General features: G+C 39.7%; 1 protein-coding gene across 19 annotated transcripts in view; it reads left to right on the forward strand.

Moving 5' to 3' along the window:
- The window catches only part of Ttc6 (tetratricopeptide repeat domain 6), a 231,116-nt gene that overhangs the window by 125,602 nt on the left and 86,823 nt on the right, over window positions 1-18,691 (forward strand). For all 19 annotated transcript variants that reach the window (XR_005505974.2, XR_005505975.2, XR_005505976.2 and 16 more), the window contains 3 exons: window positions 7,979-8,068; window positions 10,560-10,634; window positions 12,665-13,023. Coding sequence is in view for 16 of the 19 variants with exons in the window: in XM_063262645.1 (XP_063118715.1) it covers window positions 7,979-8,068; window positions 10,560-10,634; window positions 12,665-13,023 (524 nt within the window). In the remaining 3 variants the exon portion in view is untranslated. The remainder of the gene's footprint in view (window positions 1-7,978; window positions 8,069-10,559; window positions 10,635-12,664; window positions 13,024-18,691) is intronic.

The following is an 18,691-nucleotide window of genomic DNA, read 5'->3' on the forward strand; positions in this document are numbered from 1 at the left end:
AGAAATTCTGCTTCCGTGTGTCCCAAGCTCACCAGGCAGCTTTCTTGCAGCAGAAAATTTGGTCCTACCTGTGGTCCCGAGGCTCAGGTTCGCTCGTGGGGTGCTGCCCAGGGGCTCTCTGCAGCGGCAGCCCCATTTGTCGATTCTTGATTTTAGAGCATAAGCCATTGGTGTTTTGTTCAGGAAATTTTTTCCAGTGCCCATGTGTTCCAGATGCTTCCCTAGTTTTTCTTCTATTAGTTTGAGTGTGTCTGGTTTGATGTGGAGGTCCTTGATCCACTTGGACTTAAGCTTTGTACAGGGTGATAAGGATGGATCGATCTGCATTCTTCTACATGTTGCCCTCCAGTTGAACCAGCACCATTTGCTGAAAATACTATCTTTTTTCCATTGGATGGTTTTGGCTCCTTTGTCAAAAATCAAGTGACCATAGGTGTGTGGGTTCATTTCTGGGTCTTCAATTCTATTCCATTGGTCTATCTGTCTGTCTCTGTACCAATACCATGCAGTTTTTATCACTATTGCTCTGTAATACTGCTTGAGTTCAGGGATAGTGATTCCCCCTGAAGTCCTTTTATTGTTGAGGATAGCTTTAGCTATCCTGGGTTTTTTGTTATTCCAGATGAATTTGCAAATTGTTCTGTCTAACTCTTTGAAGAATTGGATTGGTATTTTGATGGGGATTGCATTGAATCTGTAGATTGCTTTTGGTAAAATGGCCATTTTTACCATATTAATCCTGCCAATCCATGAGCATGGGAGATCTTTCCATCTTCTGAGGTCTTCTTCAATTTCTTTCCTCAGTGTCTTGAAGTTCTTATTGTACAGATCTTTTACTTGCTTGGTTAAAGTCACACCGAGGTACTTTATATTATTTGGGTCTATTATGAAGGGTGTCGTTTCCCTAATTTCTTTCTCGGCTTGTTTCTCTTTTGTATAGAGGAAGGCAACTGATTTATTAGAGTTAATTTTATACCCAGCCACTTTGCTTAAGTTGTTTATCAGCTTTAGTAGTTCTCTGGTGGAACTTTTGGGATCACTTAAATATACTATCATGTCATCTGCAAATAGTGATATTTTGACCTCTTCTTTTCCGATCTGTATCCCTTTGATCTCCTTTTGTTGTCTGATTGCTCTGGCTAGAACTTCAAGAACTATATTGAATAAGTAGGGAGAGAGTGGGCAGCCTTGTCTAGTCCCTGATTTTAGTGGGATTGCTTCAAGTTTCTCTCCATTTAGTTTAATGTTAGCAACTGGTTTGCTGTATATGGCTTTTACTATGTTTAGGTATGGGCCTTGAATTCCTATTCTTTCCAGGACTTTTATCATGAAGGGGTGTTGAATTTTGTCAAATGCTTTCTCAGCATCTAATGAAATGATCATGTGGTTCTGTTCTTTCAGTTTGTTTATATAATGGATCACGTTGATGGTTTTCCGTATATTAAACCATCCCTGCATGCCTGGGATGAAGCCTACTTGATCATGGTGGATGATTGTTTTGATGTGCTCTTGAATTCGGTTTGCCAGAATTTTATTGAGTATTTTTGCGTCGATATTCATAAGGGAAATTGGTCTGAAGTTCTCTTTCTTTGTTGTGTCTTTGTGTGGTTTAGGTATAAGAGTAATTGTGGCTTCATAGAAGGAATTCGGTAGTGCTCCATCTGTTTCAATTTTGTGAAATAGTTTGGATAATATTGGTATGAGGTCTTCTATGAAGGTTTGATAGAATTCTGCACTAAACCCGTCTGGACCTGGGCTCTTTTTGGTTGGGAGACCTTTAATGACTGCTTCTATTTCCTTAGGAGTTATGGGGTTGTTTAACTGGTTTATCTGTTCCTGATTTAACTTCGATACCTGGTATCTGTCTAGGAAATTGTCCATTTCCTGAAGATTTTCAAATTTTGTTGAATATAGGTTTTTATAGTAAGATCTGATGATTTTTTGAATTTCCTCCGAATCTTTAGTTATGTCTCCCTTTTCATTTCTGATTTTGTTAATTTGGACACACTCTCTGTGTCCTCTCGTTAGTCTGGCTAAGGGTTTATCTATCTTGTTGATTTTCTCAAAGAACCAACTTTTGGTTCTGTTGATTCTTTCTATGGTCCTTTTTGTTTCTACTTGGTTGATTTCAGCTCTGAGTTTGATTATTTCCTGCCTTCTACTCCTCCTGGGTGTATTTGCTTCTTTTTGTTCTAGAGCTTTTAGGTGTGCTGTCAAGCTGCTGACATATGCTCTTTCCTGTTTCTTTCTGCAGGCACTCAGCGCTATGAGTTTTCCTCTTAGCACAGCTTTCATTGTGTCCCATAAGTTTGAGTATGTTGTATCTTCATTTTCATTAAATTCTAAAAAGTTTTTAATTTCTTTCTTTATTTCTTCCTTGACCAGGTTATCATTGAGTAGAGCATTGTTCAATTTCCACGTATATGTGGGCATTCTTCCCTTATTGTTATTGAAGACCAGTTTTAGGCCGTGGTGGTCCGATAGCACGCATGGGATTATTTCTATCTTTCTGTACCTGTTGAGGCCCTTTTTTTGACCAATTATATGGTCAATTTTGGAGAAAGTACCATGAGGAGCTGAGAAGAAGGTATATCCTTTTGCTTTAGGATAGAATGTTCTATAAATATCCGTTAAGTCCATTTGGCTCATGACTTCTCTTAGTCTGTCTACATCACTGTTTAATTTCTGTTTCCATGATCTGTCCATTGATGAGAGTGGGGTGTTGAAATCTCCCACTATTATTGTGTGAGGTGCAATGTGTGTTTTGAGCTTTAGTAAGGTTTCTTTTACATATGTAGGTGCCCTTGTATTTGGGGCATAGATATTTAGGATTGAGAGTTCATCTTGGTTGATTTTTCCTTTGATGAATATGAAGTGTCCTTCCTTATCTTTTTTGATGACTTTTAGTTGGAAATTGATTTTATTTGATATTAGAATGGCTACTCCAGCTTGCTTCTTCTGACCATTTGCTTGGAAAGTTGTTTTCCAGCCTTTCACTCTGAGGTAGTGTCTGTCTTTGTCTCTGAGGTGTGTTTCCTGTAGGCAGCAGAATGCAGGGTCCTCGTTGCGTATCCAGTTTGTTAATCTATGTCTTTTTATTGGGGAGTTGAGGCCATTGATATTGAGAGATATTAAGGAATAGTGATCATTGCTTCCCGTTATATTCATATTTGATGTGAGGTTATGTTTGTGTGCTTTCATTCTCTTTGTTTTGTTGCCAAGACGATTAGTTTCTTGCTTCTTCTAGGGTATAGCTTGCCTCCTTATGTTGGGCTTTACCATTTATTATCCTTTGTAGTGCTGGATTTGTAGAAAGATATTGTGTAAATTTGGTTTTGTCATGGAATATCTTGGTTTCTCCATCAATGTTAATTGAGAGTTTTGCTGGATACAGTAATCTGGGCTGGCATTTGTGTTCTCTTAGGGTCTGTATAACATCAGTCCAGGATCTTCTGGCCTTCATAGTTTCTGGCGAGAAGTCTGGTGTGATTCTGATAGGTCTCCCTTTATATGTTACTTGACCTTTTTCCCTTACTGCTTTTAATATTCTTTCTTTATTTTGTGCGTTTGGTGTTTTGACAATTATGTGACGGGAGGTGTTTCTTTTCTGGTCCAATCTATTTGGAGTTCTGTAGGCTTCCTGTATGTCTATGGGTATCTCTTTTTTTAGGTTAGGGAAGTTTTCTTCTATGATTTTGTTGAAGATATTTACTGGTCTTTTGAGCTGGGAGTCTTCACTCTCTTCTATACCTATTATCCTTAGGTTTGATCTTCTCATTGAGTCCTGGATTTCCTGTATGTTTTGGACCAGTAGCTTTTTCCGCTTTACATTATCTTTGACAGTTGAGTCAATGATTTCTATGGAATCTTCTGCTCCTGAGATTCTCTCTTCCATCTCTTGTATTCTGTTGGTGAAGCTTGTATCTACAGCTCCTTGTCTCTTCTTTTGGTTTTCTATATCCAGGGTTGTTTCCATGTGTTCTTTCTTGATTGCTTCTATTTCCATTTTTAATTCCTTCAACTGTTTGATTGTGTTTTCCTGGAATTCTTTCAGGGATTTTTGCGATTCCTCTCTGTAGGCTTTTACTTGTTTATTAATGTTTTCCTGTGCTTCCCTAAGTGTGTTCAGGTCTTTCCTGAAGTCCTCCAGCATCATGATCAAATATGATTTTGAAACTAGATCTTGCTTTTCTGGTGTGTTTGGATATTCCATGTTTGTTTTGGTGGGAGAATTGGGCTCCGATGATGGCATGTAGTCTTGGTTTCTGTTGCTTGGGTTCCTGCGCTTGCCTCTCGCCATCAGATTATCTCTAGTGTTACTTTGTTCTGCTATTTCTGACAGTGGCTAGACTGTCCTATAAGCCTGTGTGTCAGGAGTGCTGTAGACCTGTTTTCCTCTCTTTCAGTCAGTTATGGGGACAGAGTGTTCTGCTTTCGGGCGTGTAGTTTTTCCTCTCTACAGGTCTTCAGCTGTTCCTGTGGGCCTGTGTCTTGAGTTCACCAGGCAGCTTTCTTGCAGCAGAAAATTTGGTCTTACCTGTGGTCCCGAGGCTCAGGTTTGCTCGTGGGGTGCTGTCCAGGGGCTCTCTCCAGCGGCAGCAACCAGGAAGACCTGTGCTGCCCCTTCCGTTAGCTTCAGTGCACCAGGGTTCCAGATGGTCTTTGGCTTTTTCCTCTGGCGTCCGAGATGTGTGTGCAGGGAGCAGTCTCTTCTGGTTTCCCAGGCCTGTCTGCCTCTCTGAAGGTTTAGCTCTCCCTCCCACGGGATTTGGGTGCAGAGAACTGTTTATCTGGTCTGTTTCCTTCAGGGTCCGGCGGTGTCTGTGGCAGGGGTCCTGCCGCTCCTGGGCCCTCTGCCACGGGAGCCCAGAGGCCTTATACAGTTTCCTCTTGGGCCAGGGATGTGGGCAGGGGTGAGCAGTGTTGGTGGTCTCTTCTGCTCTGCAGCCTCAGGAGTGCCCACCTGACCAGGCGGTTGGGTCTCTCTCTCACCGGGTCTGGGAGCAGAGAGCTGCTGCGGGCCGGGATCCGCGGGTGTGGGACTTCCGACAATTTGCTTTTCTATTTTGATTTTTTTTTACTGCACCACTTATTACAGAATGCTTCTATTCAGTTTAATCATTTTATTATCTTCTAGTGAAATTTAATTATGTTCTTTTTGTTTTAAACTAATATAAATATGACTTATGACTTTTGTATAAATCTTTGAGTTTATTGCATCAATTCTTACTTAGTGTCTTCATTTAATTTTGAAATAGTTCTTTTCTTGATGGGGGGGATAGTTTTCATTTTCTCCTGCATATACCATTTGGGTGGGAAGGGGTTTTTAAAAGCTTAAAAAATTATTGATACTATTTTCTTTAATGTTTATTCTTAATCCTTAATAACATATATAACATAATAGTATATTCTTAATATACTATTATATATATGTATATATATCCTAATATAACTTGATGACATAACATAATAGTATATTCTTTAGACTACATGGTTTTTGAAATTGATAGCTATTTGTATTGTGGTTTTTTGAATATTCCAGCATTTGTTGACTAAGCCAGTGGCATTGTTTATAGTTTCCTTGTTAACACTGAGCCAGCCTAAGCAGAACATAGGTTGTGGAATCAGAGTCTTGGAGTTGGATCCTTTTATGCTCCTGAAATTCATTGTTGTTATATGTAAAGTAAGTTTTGAGGATTTGATGAGGTATCATACTGCAGATTAACTGAAGATGCTAGTTGGCAATAGACTCAGTTATTATATTGTGATATGACTTCTTTTCCATGTGGTTCAGTTTCTATTTCTTTCATTTGACCTAATCAAGACTAATTAATTAGAGGTTTTCAGTGTACATGTGTTTGGTTCATGCTTTTCTTGTGTTACTAACAAATTTTATTTCATATAGTATGAAAATTCTATATTTATTAAAAACTTTCAATTTATGAATTTTATCTTCTGTTAATTTTAAAAGACTCAATTTGACCTTGTTAATATTTAAATTCTACTATAATATGTAAAATTTGTTGGTTTGTATGTCTAGGCATATTTTCATTTTATCCTTGTGTTATTTTTATTTTATTTTATTTTTTGTTTTTGCTCGGTTCATGGTTGCTTGGCAACACACATTTAAGCATCACACCCTGGGCGGGTGTGGTAGGAAAGGTTCTTCACTTCCTAGTAGCCAGGAAGCAGAGTGGGAAGAAGGAAGTGGGCAGGCATACCCTTCAAGAGCAGCACCTCCCATCCCTTCTCAACGCTGGCCACTTGACCCTGTCAGACAGTAACTTATAGTGCGCCCAGTAGTCCCAGCAGCTGGAGACGAGTGTCGAGCCTAGGAGGCTGGAGGTGGGGAACACCCCATATTCAAGCAACAGCAGCAGTTTTTCCCAACTCCAATTTCAGCAATATCACTGGAGAAAAGCAGGAGTTTTTCTTCAGTGGGACATCCCATAAATAATACTATAATTGCTCTGCAAGGTGCCTCAGTTTGGAAAATATTTTGACAGTTTCTGCGGCTTCGATATATGAGCCGCGTTTTTGTTATCGTTTGTTTCTTGTTTTCTTTTCCACCATAAACAGCCACTGGCTGCTAACCGGTTCTACTGTTTGGACATAAAATACAGTGTGAGAATTTTTGCCTCCGTTTTGTTAAAAGTGTTCCATTAAATATATAGTACTTGGCATTCCAATATATTGTGAATATCTTATGTAAGTATGAGGCAAAACAGTCATAAAAGTTCTTTTCTATATCAGAGAGTTAGTCTTTGAAGAACAGTGGTATCCGAGTGTCTTTCTACTATGACCGATAATTATTTTTTTGTAAAAATACACTGACCTGGCTAGCTTTATGTCACCTTGACATAAACTAAAGTCACCTGAGAGAAAGGAATTTCAGTTGTTAAAATGTCCCCAGAAGATCCAGCTATAAGTAGACACATTTGTATTGTACAGCATTTTTTAAATTAGTGATTGATGGGGGGAGGGCCCAGTCTATTGTGGGTGGTGTCATCCCTGGGCTGGTGGTCCTGCATGGGGAGCAAGCCAGTGAGCAGCATCCCTCCATGACCTCTGCCTCAGCTCCTGCTTCCAGGTTCCTGCCTTGCTTGAATCCCTGCCCTGCTGATGAACAGTGACATCAACCCTTTCCTCCCCAAGCTGAGCTTTGTTAGGATGTTTCATGATAACACTGGAAAACCCTAAGGTATATAGTATAAAAGGATGATCAAAGTCCAATGGTTCTGATTTCTAAATAACCTCAGTTTCCCCCCATTTTCAACAACAATATCATTAATATTTGTAAAAACTGGTTTTTAAATTTCAGTATTTTTCAGCCACAAAGTTACAACTTCATTAGATAAATAAGGAACAGCATGGTTCAGCTAATCACAAAACTGTCAGTTTGTCAAATTTATGTCTCCTAGTTGTTTTGAATACCAAAATCACTGACTATAACAGAAGAGAAGTAACACATTTAGTGAACATAATTTGTATAGCCCTTTGATCTTATAAGAGCACACATATATTGCAACTTTATTGGGTGATGGAATCCAAAGCTTAAATTGTTTAAGAAAAATTCCACTCCAGTTTACATTTAGAATACTTGCTTGTACTTGAAAATAAAGTTATTCAATTAATAGTTTATCCTGATTATGTGTCTTGCTAATAATTTTGGTGTTGATGTGAAAGACATATAGTATGAATCTATGAGAATGTAATGCCATTGATAACTCCTAAGATTTCACATTGCAGAAATCACACGCATGTTCCCATTTGATTAAAGGCTTGTGATGTATTGTGGATTTTGAATTAATATGAAATCTCTAATTGGACTTTCATGCATTATTGGAAGTATTGCTTTTATGGCAGGTCTTCTATTTATTTTGCTGACAGTGTTCAACGAAACAGCAGTGGCTGTAAACATTGAAAATATTTCATGAAATTATTTAATAGGTAATTTAATCTTTATTTTAAACCACAGAGTGTTCAGACAAGCAGACTCTTAACTGAGAAATTATCGGAATCCCAGAGTGAGATTATTTTAGAATCCTACACCAAAAGAAGTTTTAAGGTACTTACGACTTTTACTCTGAATTTAAGTTGATTATTATATCTTCCTTTAGCTCAGAAATTATTTCTAGTTATTATAGAAATCATTTCTGTAAAGCATGCGCATGGCCATTTTGGCTCTAAGGGGAAGCTGCTTGTAGTTGTGGAGGAATAAAAGTACCTGAGGAAGCAGTGATCGAGTGTGCTCCTGTGATTCCAATGCCCTGACAGAGCATTCACGGCTACTCCATAAGCCATAAACAGGACTGGAGAGAGGTATGCAGTTTATATTATGAATACACTTATTAATCCTGAAATTTAAGCATGGTAACTAAGACCGTTTTCTTTTTATTAAGTCTTCAGCTTGGTGCTCCACCTTGACACCTTGAGCTGCTGAACACCATATAGCACTGAGATTCAATGTTCTGAGCCAAGCCATACCCCTTTTCTATCAGGCTGTCTAGCTGACTGTATTTCTGCCTCATCCCGCCTATTTCCAGGAAGCACGTTTGGCCCATAGTCATGATCCTCAGTCAGTGTTTTGCTCTCTCTTTGTCACCATTTATTGGTTACTTGTCCTGATGTGTGCTGAATATTTCCATTCCTCACTGGCCTGGGGTATCATTGCCCAAAACCACAGCTCTCTCTGCAGCACCTAGGGCAATAGTTGTCCTTTAAAATTAACCAAATCACCCAATTACACTCTTTCTGGGTCGGGAAGCCATTTTGTTTTCTAGGTTGTGGCATTGGCCTCTCTCATACCTTCCTGCATCCCGTCTTGTCTTTATTAGCTGCTGCTTTATCCCCATTCCACTGTAGTTGGAGGACAAAGATATGATTACATCACTGACATCTGAGCAAAGAGTAGTTTCACCTACCACATAAATGAATCCAAAGTGCTTACCTAAGTCTCACAACCTGTATGTATCGCCTGTGTGCTACTACATCCGTCTAACATCCATGTACAACCGCACTCTGCTTCCACTCCAATCCTTGTGAACTGACTGCTGGCACATTTCCCTATGTTTGCTGGGGACTGTTGACATGGCCTGGGAGATTCTTAGCATCTCGGCACTCTACGGGAATACCTTTGCCCTCACCCAGCCGCTGCCTTGTGTCCAGGTTCTTGCCTATCCAGAACTGACCTCTCCCTGCTCTCTTTGTACCCACATTCTACTTTGTTTACAGCAATTGACGCTTGCTTTGGGTTATAGATACTGCCTTTTATTTGTCTAGTAACCTCAAACATACCCGCTCCCTACTCGACCGCGACAGTGCTTTCTTACTCTAAATGTAATAGTGCCCATCTTGGTGATGTTATTGAAAGTGGTGGTGCTTACATGGTTGCCTCTCCTGAAGTGGAAGGTTGAGCTCTCTTATGATTAAAAGGGGCTGCCCAGCATGCACAAGACTTGCAGAACATTAATCCAGACAAAATACCAATGGGGAACGGGAGCAGACTTGTAAGATTCTACCCCTGGCTGAAGAGTGATGGGCAATTTTTGAGTGCTGTGGGAGGGAGAGTCAGAGTCAGTTTTCTTCAGGGATGTAGGACATCAGAGGCTACTGGTGTTTCAGTAGACAGCTCCAAACTATGCAGATGTGGTCTGTCCTCAGCAGACTCAGTGGATTTCAAACACTAGAGCCCATGAAGATGGGAAGGAAAGGTGGTTGAAGACATAGGGGAAGAATTGCAGGAAGGGAACTGGGGGTTGCATTAAATCAAAACATGTTATATGCATGTATAAAATTCTGAAACAGTAAAAGTAGAAAAATGTACTGTTTAGGGATTGTCTGAGTTAGGGTTTACTGCTGTGAACAGACACCATGACCGAGACAAGTTTTATAAAGGACAAAATACATTTGGGGCTGCCTCACAGGTTCAAAGGTTCAGACCATTATCATCAAGGGGGGAATGTGGCAGCATCTAGGCGCATCCAGGCAGACATGGTGCAGGCAGAGCTGAGAGTTCTACACTTTCATCTGAAGGCTGCTAGTGGAAGACTGGCTCCAAGCAGCTAGGACTAGGGTATTAAAACCCACACCCATAGTGACACACTTATTCCAACAAGGCCACACCTCAAAATAGTGCCATTCTCTGGGCCAACCATTTACAGATCGCAGGGACACATCATTTTCTTGGTTCTGTCTAATGTGTCCTAATGTGTCAGCGCCCCCTTAGAATACTCACAAATCAGGTCTACTTATACCAGCAAGGAGGCTTTGCCCCTGAGCATCTCCACACCACAGGCTGGTCCCTTTCGCTGTCTTAGGCTTAAATTTAAAACCGTTTTCATTTCCACAAACTTGACTAAATAAAGTGATAGATCTTAAGTCCTGCTCTTCTCTATTAAGGAAATGACTGAATAAGCAAGAGAGTAAATTTTAATTAGTATATGTACTTTTCATTCATTTATAAGAATTATCATCAGTCACCTGTCATATGAGTTGACTTTGCCTTAGTTTTCTGAACAGTAACTATGGTTAATGTATTTTCCTTGTTTATTTTACAGAATTTAATAATAAAAAAGTCTGCATCATGTGAGGATATCCAAAAATATTCCAGTGTACCATATACACGATTAAAGGTATTGTAACTTTTTAAACTATTGTATCTCAAAATTGTTTGCATTTATAGCAATGAAAATTATGCTTTTCCACCAAAGTTTGAAGAGGTGCGCTGTTTCTCATTATTACTCTCTGAGTTAGTTGTAGTCTCATGAGATAGAATTATAATGAATAATGCAGGACCACGATCTCCGTGGGTGCACTTTAGATACATAAGTAGCTTTTGTGAAATTCTTACTTGTGGATTTTTGATAAAAACCAACTAGCACAAAATCTAACAAGGGAAGGGAAAGATCTTTGCAACACAGACTATAAAACATGGAAAGAACACTTTGAAGACACCAGAAGGTGGAAACACCTCCCATGTTCAAGTCGGCCGAGCTAATATTATGAATATGGCCGTCTTACCAGAAGTTATCTATAAGTTCATTACAATGAGTATCAAAATTATGAAATCCTTCAAAGAGGTGAGAAATAGTTCTGTGCAAACACAAGACTGAGGAGGAGTCAGACCAGGTCTGAGCACAAAGTGCACCTTAGAGTTATCATAGGACCTGCCTGAGAATGATACCTCTGTCCTGACCATAGAAATAGCATCATAACAGCACGAAACAGACGCCGACGGAGCTCTCATACAGCTACAGGCATTAGATCCTCAGCAGCTGCCAAAAGCACGACACAAAACACACAAAACCAATAGCCTCTTGAGCAAGTGGTTCTGGGAAAACTGGGCACCCACCCCTAAAAGGGAAAAATAGATCCCGAAATCCAAATCCCAGTGCAGACGGCATAGGTACCTTAGTGTAAGACGCGTAACCTTGAAATTATTCAAGAAAAGCACTCTAATGACATGAGCAGCAACTTTCAGAATGTTACCCCAGTAACTCAGGACGTAATATAATAAGAACCGAAAACTGGGATTGCATAAAATTACAGGGCTTCTGTTCAGAAAGGGATTAGAGAGCCAGTCTACAAAATGTGAAAATAATCTTTGTCAGATGTTTATGTGATAGGAATTAATATATAGTGTGCAGAAAGAGTTCTAAATAGTAAAATAAAATAAAAAAAACAAACAAAATGCAAACCAAACCAAGCACTAAGCCAGCCAGCCAGCCAGCAAATAAAAACCAACCAACCAAACAAACAAACAAACAAAAACTAAAAAGAAAAGAAGTAAGAAAGACGACTCTAATCACTAAAAGGACAAATGAACTAAACACTTTTCAAGATTAGAAGCCCAAATGATTGATAAATACATGGGGAAATGTCAACATTCTTAGCCATCAGTGAGTACAAATCAAAACTACCTTGATAGTTTACCTCATCCTAGTTAAGACAGCAATTACCAAGAAAGCACACCACAGCAGATGCTGGTGAGGGTGTGGCAAAGGGAATCTGTTTGCACTACATGTGGTAATGTAAATTAGTGTAGCCACTGTGGGAAGTCTAAGAATGGAGGTATGATCCAGCTTAACTGCCCCGGTGTACATTCCTCAATGAATCAAAATCGGTATGCAGTAAACACGTCTGCACATCCATGTTCGTCGGAGCTCTGTTCACAGCAGACAAGTTACTAGGGCAGAGGCCATCAGTGGTAGATGAAGGAATGGATGAGGACTATGTGGCGTGCTCACAACTGAACAATATTCCTTTGAGGGGAAATGGATGTGGCCTGGAGGCCATCCTATGATGTGAAAGATATCAGATGAAGAAAGACAAATATAGTATTTTCTATCTAGATCTAGGTTGTTAAAAATCATAAAAGTAGAAGGGAGACTACTTGGGAAAAGGAAGGACATTAGGGTGAAGGGATAAGAAAAGGACAGGGACGAATGTGGTCAAAATACATTATATACATGCCTGAGAATGCCATGATGAAAAATGTTACTTTATACAATTTGTACACACTGGTGACAACTCCAAGAGTATATCACTTAATATTGACTCAATAAAGCCAAACCACACTAATTGCTGCTGTGACTGTATTAATTTTAAACATAGAACAACTAGACTGATTATATATAATTTCCACCTCCGTTTTCTTATTAAGAGATCAAAGTCTACAGTTGAGCTGAGGAAAAGAGAGATCCCACCACAATTTATAATGAAGGATGACATAGACAGCAACTTGCAGCAGCTGGCATACCAGAGGCAGAAGGAGATGGAGCGCCAGGTGGCCAAGCAAAGGGCGCTGCTGGACCTCCCCATAAAAGACAGTCTGGAAAGCTTGCATGAGACAGAAAGCTTAAAATGCCTGTCGGTTTCGCTGGTTGAAGCATCACGGCAGGCTGGCATTAGCTACATTGTATTTCCTAGTAAAAGGAAGAAAGTATTGAAGAAAGGGTTTAAGTTCCACAGGGCGGCACAAGTGTATGAACAGCTCTCCAGGCCTCCGAAGAAAATAGAAAGGTTCCGTTCTAGTAGTTTGTTCTTATGGCTCGAAGGGGGAGGGGGATTATGTTATCGTTTAGGGACTTAATTTTCTGATTTGATCCAGAAGAGCTACAGTTTATTCTTCATGGGAAATACGCTAGCTAAAGAGTAAAGCTCCAAGGCTAAAGTATGTAGGCATTTCATAGTACAAATATATGGATTATTTAACTTCCCTGTTTCAAGACTGAATCCATTTTATGTCTCCTCATGTTAACAATGTTATCAATGTATTTTCTAAACTGGCTTGATGCACAGAGCCAATCTTCATTCTAAACCAATGCCATCTATTCCAAAATCAAAGTAGACTGCTAATATTTAACTGTTTAAAGATCTTTGTCGGACTGTGTAATAAATATGGTAAATGTAAACATTTTGTGTGTTGTGAGCCTATCTTCAAGGATCAACACACAAAAATAATTATGTTTTCACCCCAATTGTTGCTAATAGTAGCCGGCCTATTTTCACAATGTGGAGGGCCAGAAATTGAAAGAGCAGGAAGGCCTGGCACGTGCATGCTTACTGTGGAAGACATAGATGCTGCTCGGAACCAAGGCGTCTGTGGAGGTTTCCAGAAAGGCTGGGGATAATTTTTTTCCCTAGACACTCTCAGAATATAGAGTCTAATAAACTTAGGCCTAATTGAAATGTAAGGACTTTCCTGGTGATAAAGGGGTAGAAATTTTTTTTTTGTTGTTGTTAAAGCAGGCTGGCTCCTTAGTGTGGCTGATGATGTTATCTTAGGAGTTTGGAATATAGAACTTTGAGGGTGACAGCAGGGACAGCTGTAGTGTGGGAGAACTACCCAGACCTGAGGTATGTCCTGGTCTCCACGGCCCCAGTCTATCAGCAAGCTTTTCCTTCCACTCAACTTCAGGTTTCCCATAGATTTCTCTGAGCTGAAAAATCCCTTAGGGAGCAGTCAGAAATTTGCTGTGTCCCTTTGATACACTTGCTGATTTTGAAGTAGGGACCTTTGTCCTCCTAGTAAAACCACAAGATCATACCATTCTGACTGCTCCCCGGGTGACTCCTATCTAAAGTAGTAGCAGATTAAACACTTTCTGGGAGGTTTTGCAATGCTCACAGAGCTCTCGTTCATTTTGTTTCACCATTAAAAAAATCTATTTAACATTTTATTATAAAAAAAGTTGAGGAAAATTAAAACCCTCACATTGAAATTAACCAGAGCCCAAGACTGTATAACTTGCTGAACTTCTGTGTGGTTAACGGAGAGGTGGGAACAGAAACTGTGGAGCTTTGAATTGGATTTTATGCTTTTGCCCCCAAATCTGTTTTTTTTTCTTTTTTTTTCTTTTTTTTTTTTTATTAACTTGAGTATTTCTTATATACATTTCGAGTGTTATTCCCTTTCCCGGTTTCCGGGCAAACATCCCCCTCCCCCCTCCCCTTCCTTATGGGTGTTCCCCTCCCAACCCTCCCCCCATTGCCGCCCTCCCCCCATAGACTAGTTCACTGGGGGTTCAGTCTTAGCAGGACCCAGGGCTTCCCCTTCCACTGGTGCTCTTACTAGGATATTCATTGCTACCTATGGGGTCAGAGTCCAGGGTCAGTCCATGTATAGTCTTTAGGTAGTGGCTTAGTCCCTGGAAGCTCTGGTTGCTTGGCATTGTTGTACTTTTGGGGTCTCGAGCACCTTCAAGCTCTTCCAGTTCTTTCTCTGATTCCTTCAACGGGGGACCTATTCTCAGTTCAGTGGTTTGCTGCTGGCATTCGCCTCTGTATTTGCTGTATTCTGGCTGTGTCTCTCAGGAGCGATCTACATCCGGCTCCTGTCGGTCTGCACTTCTTTGCTTCATCCATCTTGTCTAATTGGGTGGCTGTATATGTATGGTCCACATATGGGGCAGGCTCTAAATGGGTGTTCCTTAAGTCTCTGTTTTAATCTTTGCCTCTCCCTTCCCTGCCAAGGGTATTCTTTTTCCTCATTTAAAGAAGGAGTGAAGCATTCACATTTTGATCATCCGTCTTGAGTTTCGTTTGTTCTAGGGATCTAGGGTAATTCAAGCATTTGGGCTAATAGCCACTTATCAATGAGTGCATACCATGTATGTCTTTCTGTGATTGGGTTAGCTCACTCAGGATGATATTTTCCAGTTCCAACCATTTGCCTACGAATTTCATAAACTCGTTGTTTTTGATAGCTGAGTAATATTCCATTGTGTAGATGTACCACATTTTCTGTATCCATTCCTCTGTTGAAGGGCATCTGGGTTCTTTCCAGTTTCTGGCTATTATAAATAAGGCTGCGATGAACATAGTGGAGCACGTGTCTCTTTTATATGTTGAGGCATCTTTTGGGTATATGCCCAAGAGAGGTATAGCTGGATCCTCAGGCAGTTCAATGTCCAATTTTCTGAGGAACCTCCAGACTGATTTCCAGAATGGTTGTACCAGTCTGCAATCCCACCAACAATGGAGGAGTGTTCCTCTTTCTCCACATCCTCGCCAGCATCTGCTGTCACCTGAGTTTTTGATCTTAGCCATTCTCACTGGTGTGAGGTGAAATCTCAGGGTTGTTTTGATTTGCATTTCCCTTATGACTAAAGATGTTGAACATTTCTTTAGGTGTTTCTCAGCCATTCGGCATTCCTCAGCTGTGAATTCTTTGTTTAGCTCTGAACCCCATTTTTAATAGGGTTATTTGTTTCCCAGCGGTCTAACTTCTTGAGTTCTTTGTATATTTTGGATATAAGGCCTCTATCTGTTGTAGGATTGGTAAAGATCTTTTCCCAATCTGTTGGTTGCCGTTTTGTCCTAACCACAGTGTCCTTTGCCTTACAGAAGCTTTGCAGTTTTATGAGATCCCATTTGTCGATTCTTGATCTTAGAGCATAAGCCATTGGTGTTTTGTTCAGGAAATTTTTTCCAGTGCCCATGTGTTCCAGATGCTTCCCTAGTTTTTCTTCTATTAGTTTGAGTGTGTCTGGTTTGATGTGGAGGTCCTTGATCCACTTGGACTTAAGCTTTGTACAGGGTGATAAGCATGGATCGATCTGCATTCTTCTACATGTTGCCCTCCAGTTGAACCAGCACCATTTGCTGAAAATGCTATCTTTTTTCCATTGGATGGTTTTGGCTCCTTTGTCAAAAATCAAGTGACCATAGGTGTGTGGGTTCATTTCTGGGTCTTCAATTCTATTCCATTGGTCTATCTGTCTGTCCCTGTACCAATACCATGCAGTTTTTATCACTATTGCTCTGTAATACTGCTTGAGTTCAGGGATAGTGATTCCCCCTGAAGTCCTCTTATTGTTGAGGATAGCTTTAGCTATCCTGGGTTTTTTGTTATTCCAGATGAATTTGCAAATTGTTCTGTCTAACTCTTTGAAGAATTGGATTGGTATTTTGATGGGGATTGCATTGAATCTGTAGATTGCTTTTGGTACAATGGCCATTTTTACTATATTAATCCTGCCAATCCATGAGCATGGGAGATCTTTCCATCTTCTGAGGTCTTCTTCAATTTCTTTCCTCAGTGTCTTGAAGTTCTTATTGTACAGATCTTTTACTTGCTTGGTTAAAGTCACACCGAGGTACTTTATATTATTTGGGTCTATTATGAAGGGTGTCGTTTCCCTAATTTCTTTCTCGGCTTGTTTCTCTTTTGTATAGAGGAAGGCAACTGATTTATTTGAGTTAATTTTATACCCAGCCACTTTGCTGAAGTTGTTTATTAGCTTTAGTAGTTCTCTGGTGGAACTTTTGGGATCACTTAAATATACTATCATGTCATCTGCAAATAGTGATATTTTGACCTCTTCTTTTCCGATCTGTATCCCTTTGATCTCCTTTTGTTGTCTGATTGCTCTGGCTAGAACTTCAAGAACTATATTGAATAAGTAGGGAGAGAGTGGGCAGCCTTGTCTAGTCCCTGATTTTAGTGGGATTGCTTCAAGTTTCTCTCCATTTAGTTTAATGTTAGCAACTGGTTTGCTGTATATGGCTTTTACTATGTTTAGGTATGGGCCTTGAATTCCTGTTCTTTCCAGGACTTTTATCATGAAGGGGTGTTGAATTTTGTCAAATGCTTTCTCAGCATCTAATGAAATGATCATGTGGTTCTGTTCTTTCAGTTTGTTTATATAATGGATCACGTTGATGGTTTTCCGTATATTAAACCATCCCTGCATGCCTGGGATGAAGCCTACTTGATCATGGTGGATGATTGTTTTGATGTGCTCTTGAATTCGGTTTGCCAGAATTTTATTGAGTATTTTTGCGTCGATATTCATAAGGGAAATTGGTCTGAAGTTCTCTTTCTTTGTTGTGTCTTTGTGTGGTTTAGGTATAAGAATAATTGTGGCTTCGTAGAAGGAATTCGGTAGGGCTCCATCTGTTTCAATTTTGTGGAATAGTTTGGATAATATTGGTATGAGGTCTTCTATGAAGGTTTGATAGAATTCTGCACTAAACCCGTCTGGACCTGGGCTCTTTTTGGTTGGGAGACCTTTAATGACTGCTTCTATTTCCTTAGGAGTTATGGGGTTGTTTAACTGGTTTATCTGTTCCTGATTTAACTTCGATACCTGGTATCTGTCTAGGAAATTGTCCATTTCCTGAAGATTTTCAAATTTTGTTGAATATAGGTTTTTATAGTAAGATCTGATGATTTTTTGAATTTCCTCTGAATCTGTAGTTATGTCTCCCTTTTCATTTCTGATTTTGTTAATTTGGACACACTCTCTGTGTCCTCTCGTTAGTCTGGCTAAGGGTTTATCTATCTTGTTGATTTTCTCAAAGAACCAACTTTTGGTTCTGTTGATTCTTTCTATGGTCCTTTTTGTTTCTACTTGGTTGATTTCAGCTCTGAGTTTGATTATTTCCTGCCTTCTACTCCTCCTGGGTGTATTTGCTTCTTTTTGTTCTAGAGCTTTTAGGTGTGCTGTCAAGCTGCTGACATATGCTCTTTCCTGTTTCTTTCTGCAGGCACTCAGCGCTATGAGTTTGCCTCTTAGCACAGCTTTCATTGTGTCCCATAAGTTTGAGTATGTTGTATCTTCATTTTCATTAAATTCTAAAAAGTTTTTAATTTCTTTCTTTATTTCTTCCTTGACCAGGTTATCATTGAGTAGAGCATTGTTCAATTTCCACGTATATGTGGGCATTCTTCCCTTATTGTTATTGAAGACCAGTTTTAGGCCGTGGTGGTCCGATAGCACGCATGGGATTATTTCTATCTTTCTGTACCTGTTGAGGCCCGTTTTTTGACCAATTATATGGTCAATTTTGGAGAAAGTACCATGAGGAGCTGAGAAGAAGGTATTTCCTTTTGCTTTAGGATAGAATGTTCTATAAATATCCGTTAAGTCCATTTGGCTCATGACTTCTCTTAGTCTGTCTACATCACTGTTTAATTTCTGTTTCCATGATCTGTCCATTGATGAGAGTGGGGTGTTGAAATCTCCCACTATTATTGTGTGAGGTGCAATGTGTGTTTTGAGCTTTAGTAAGGTTTCTTTTACATATGTAGGTGCCCTTGTATTTGGGGCATAGATATTTAGGATTGAGAGTTCATCTTGGTTGATTTTTCCTTTGATGAATATGAAGTGTCCTTCCTTATCTTTTTTGATGACTTTTAGTTGGAAATTGATTTTATTTGATATTAGAATGGCTACTCCAGCTT

Source organism: Rattus norvegicus, chromosome 6 (assembly GCF_036323735.1).
Source record: "Rattus norvegicus strain BN/NHsdMcwi chromosome 6, GRCr8, whole genome shotgun sequence".
Classification (NCBI taxonomy): Eukaryota; Metazoa; Chordata; class Mammalia; order Rodentia; family Muridae; genus Rattus; species Rattus norvegicus.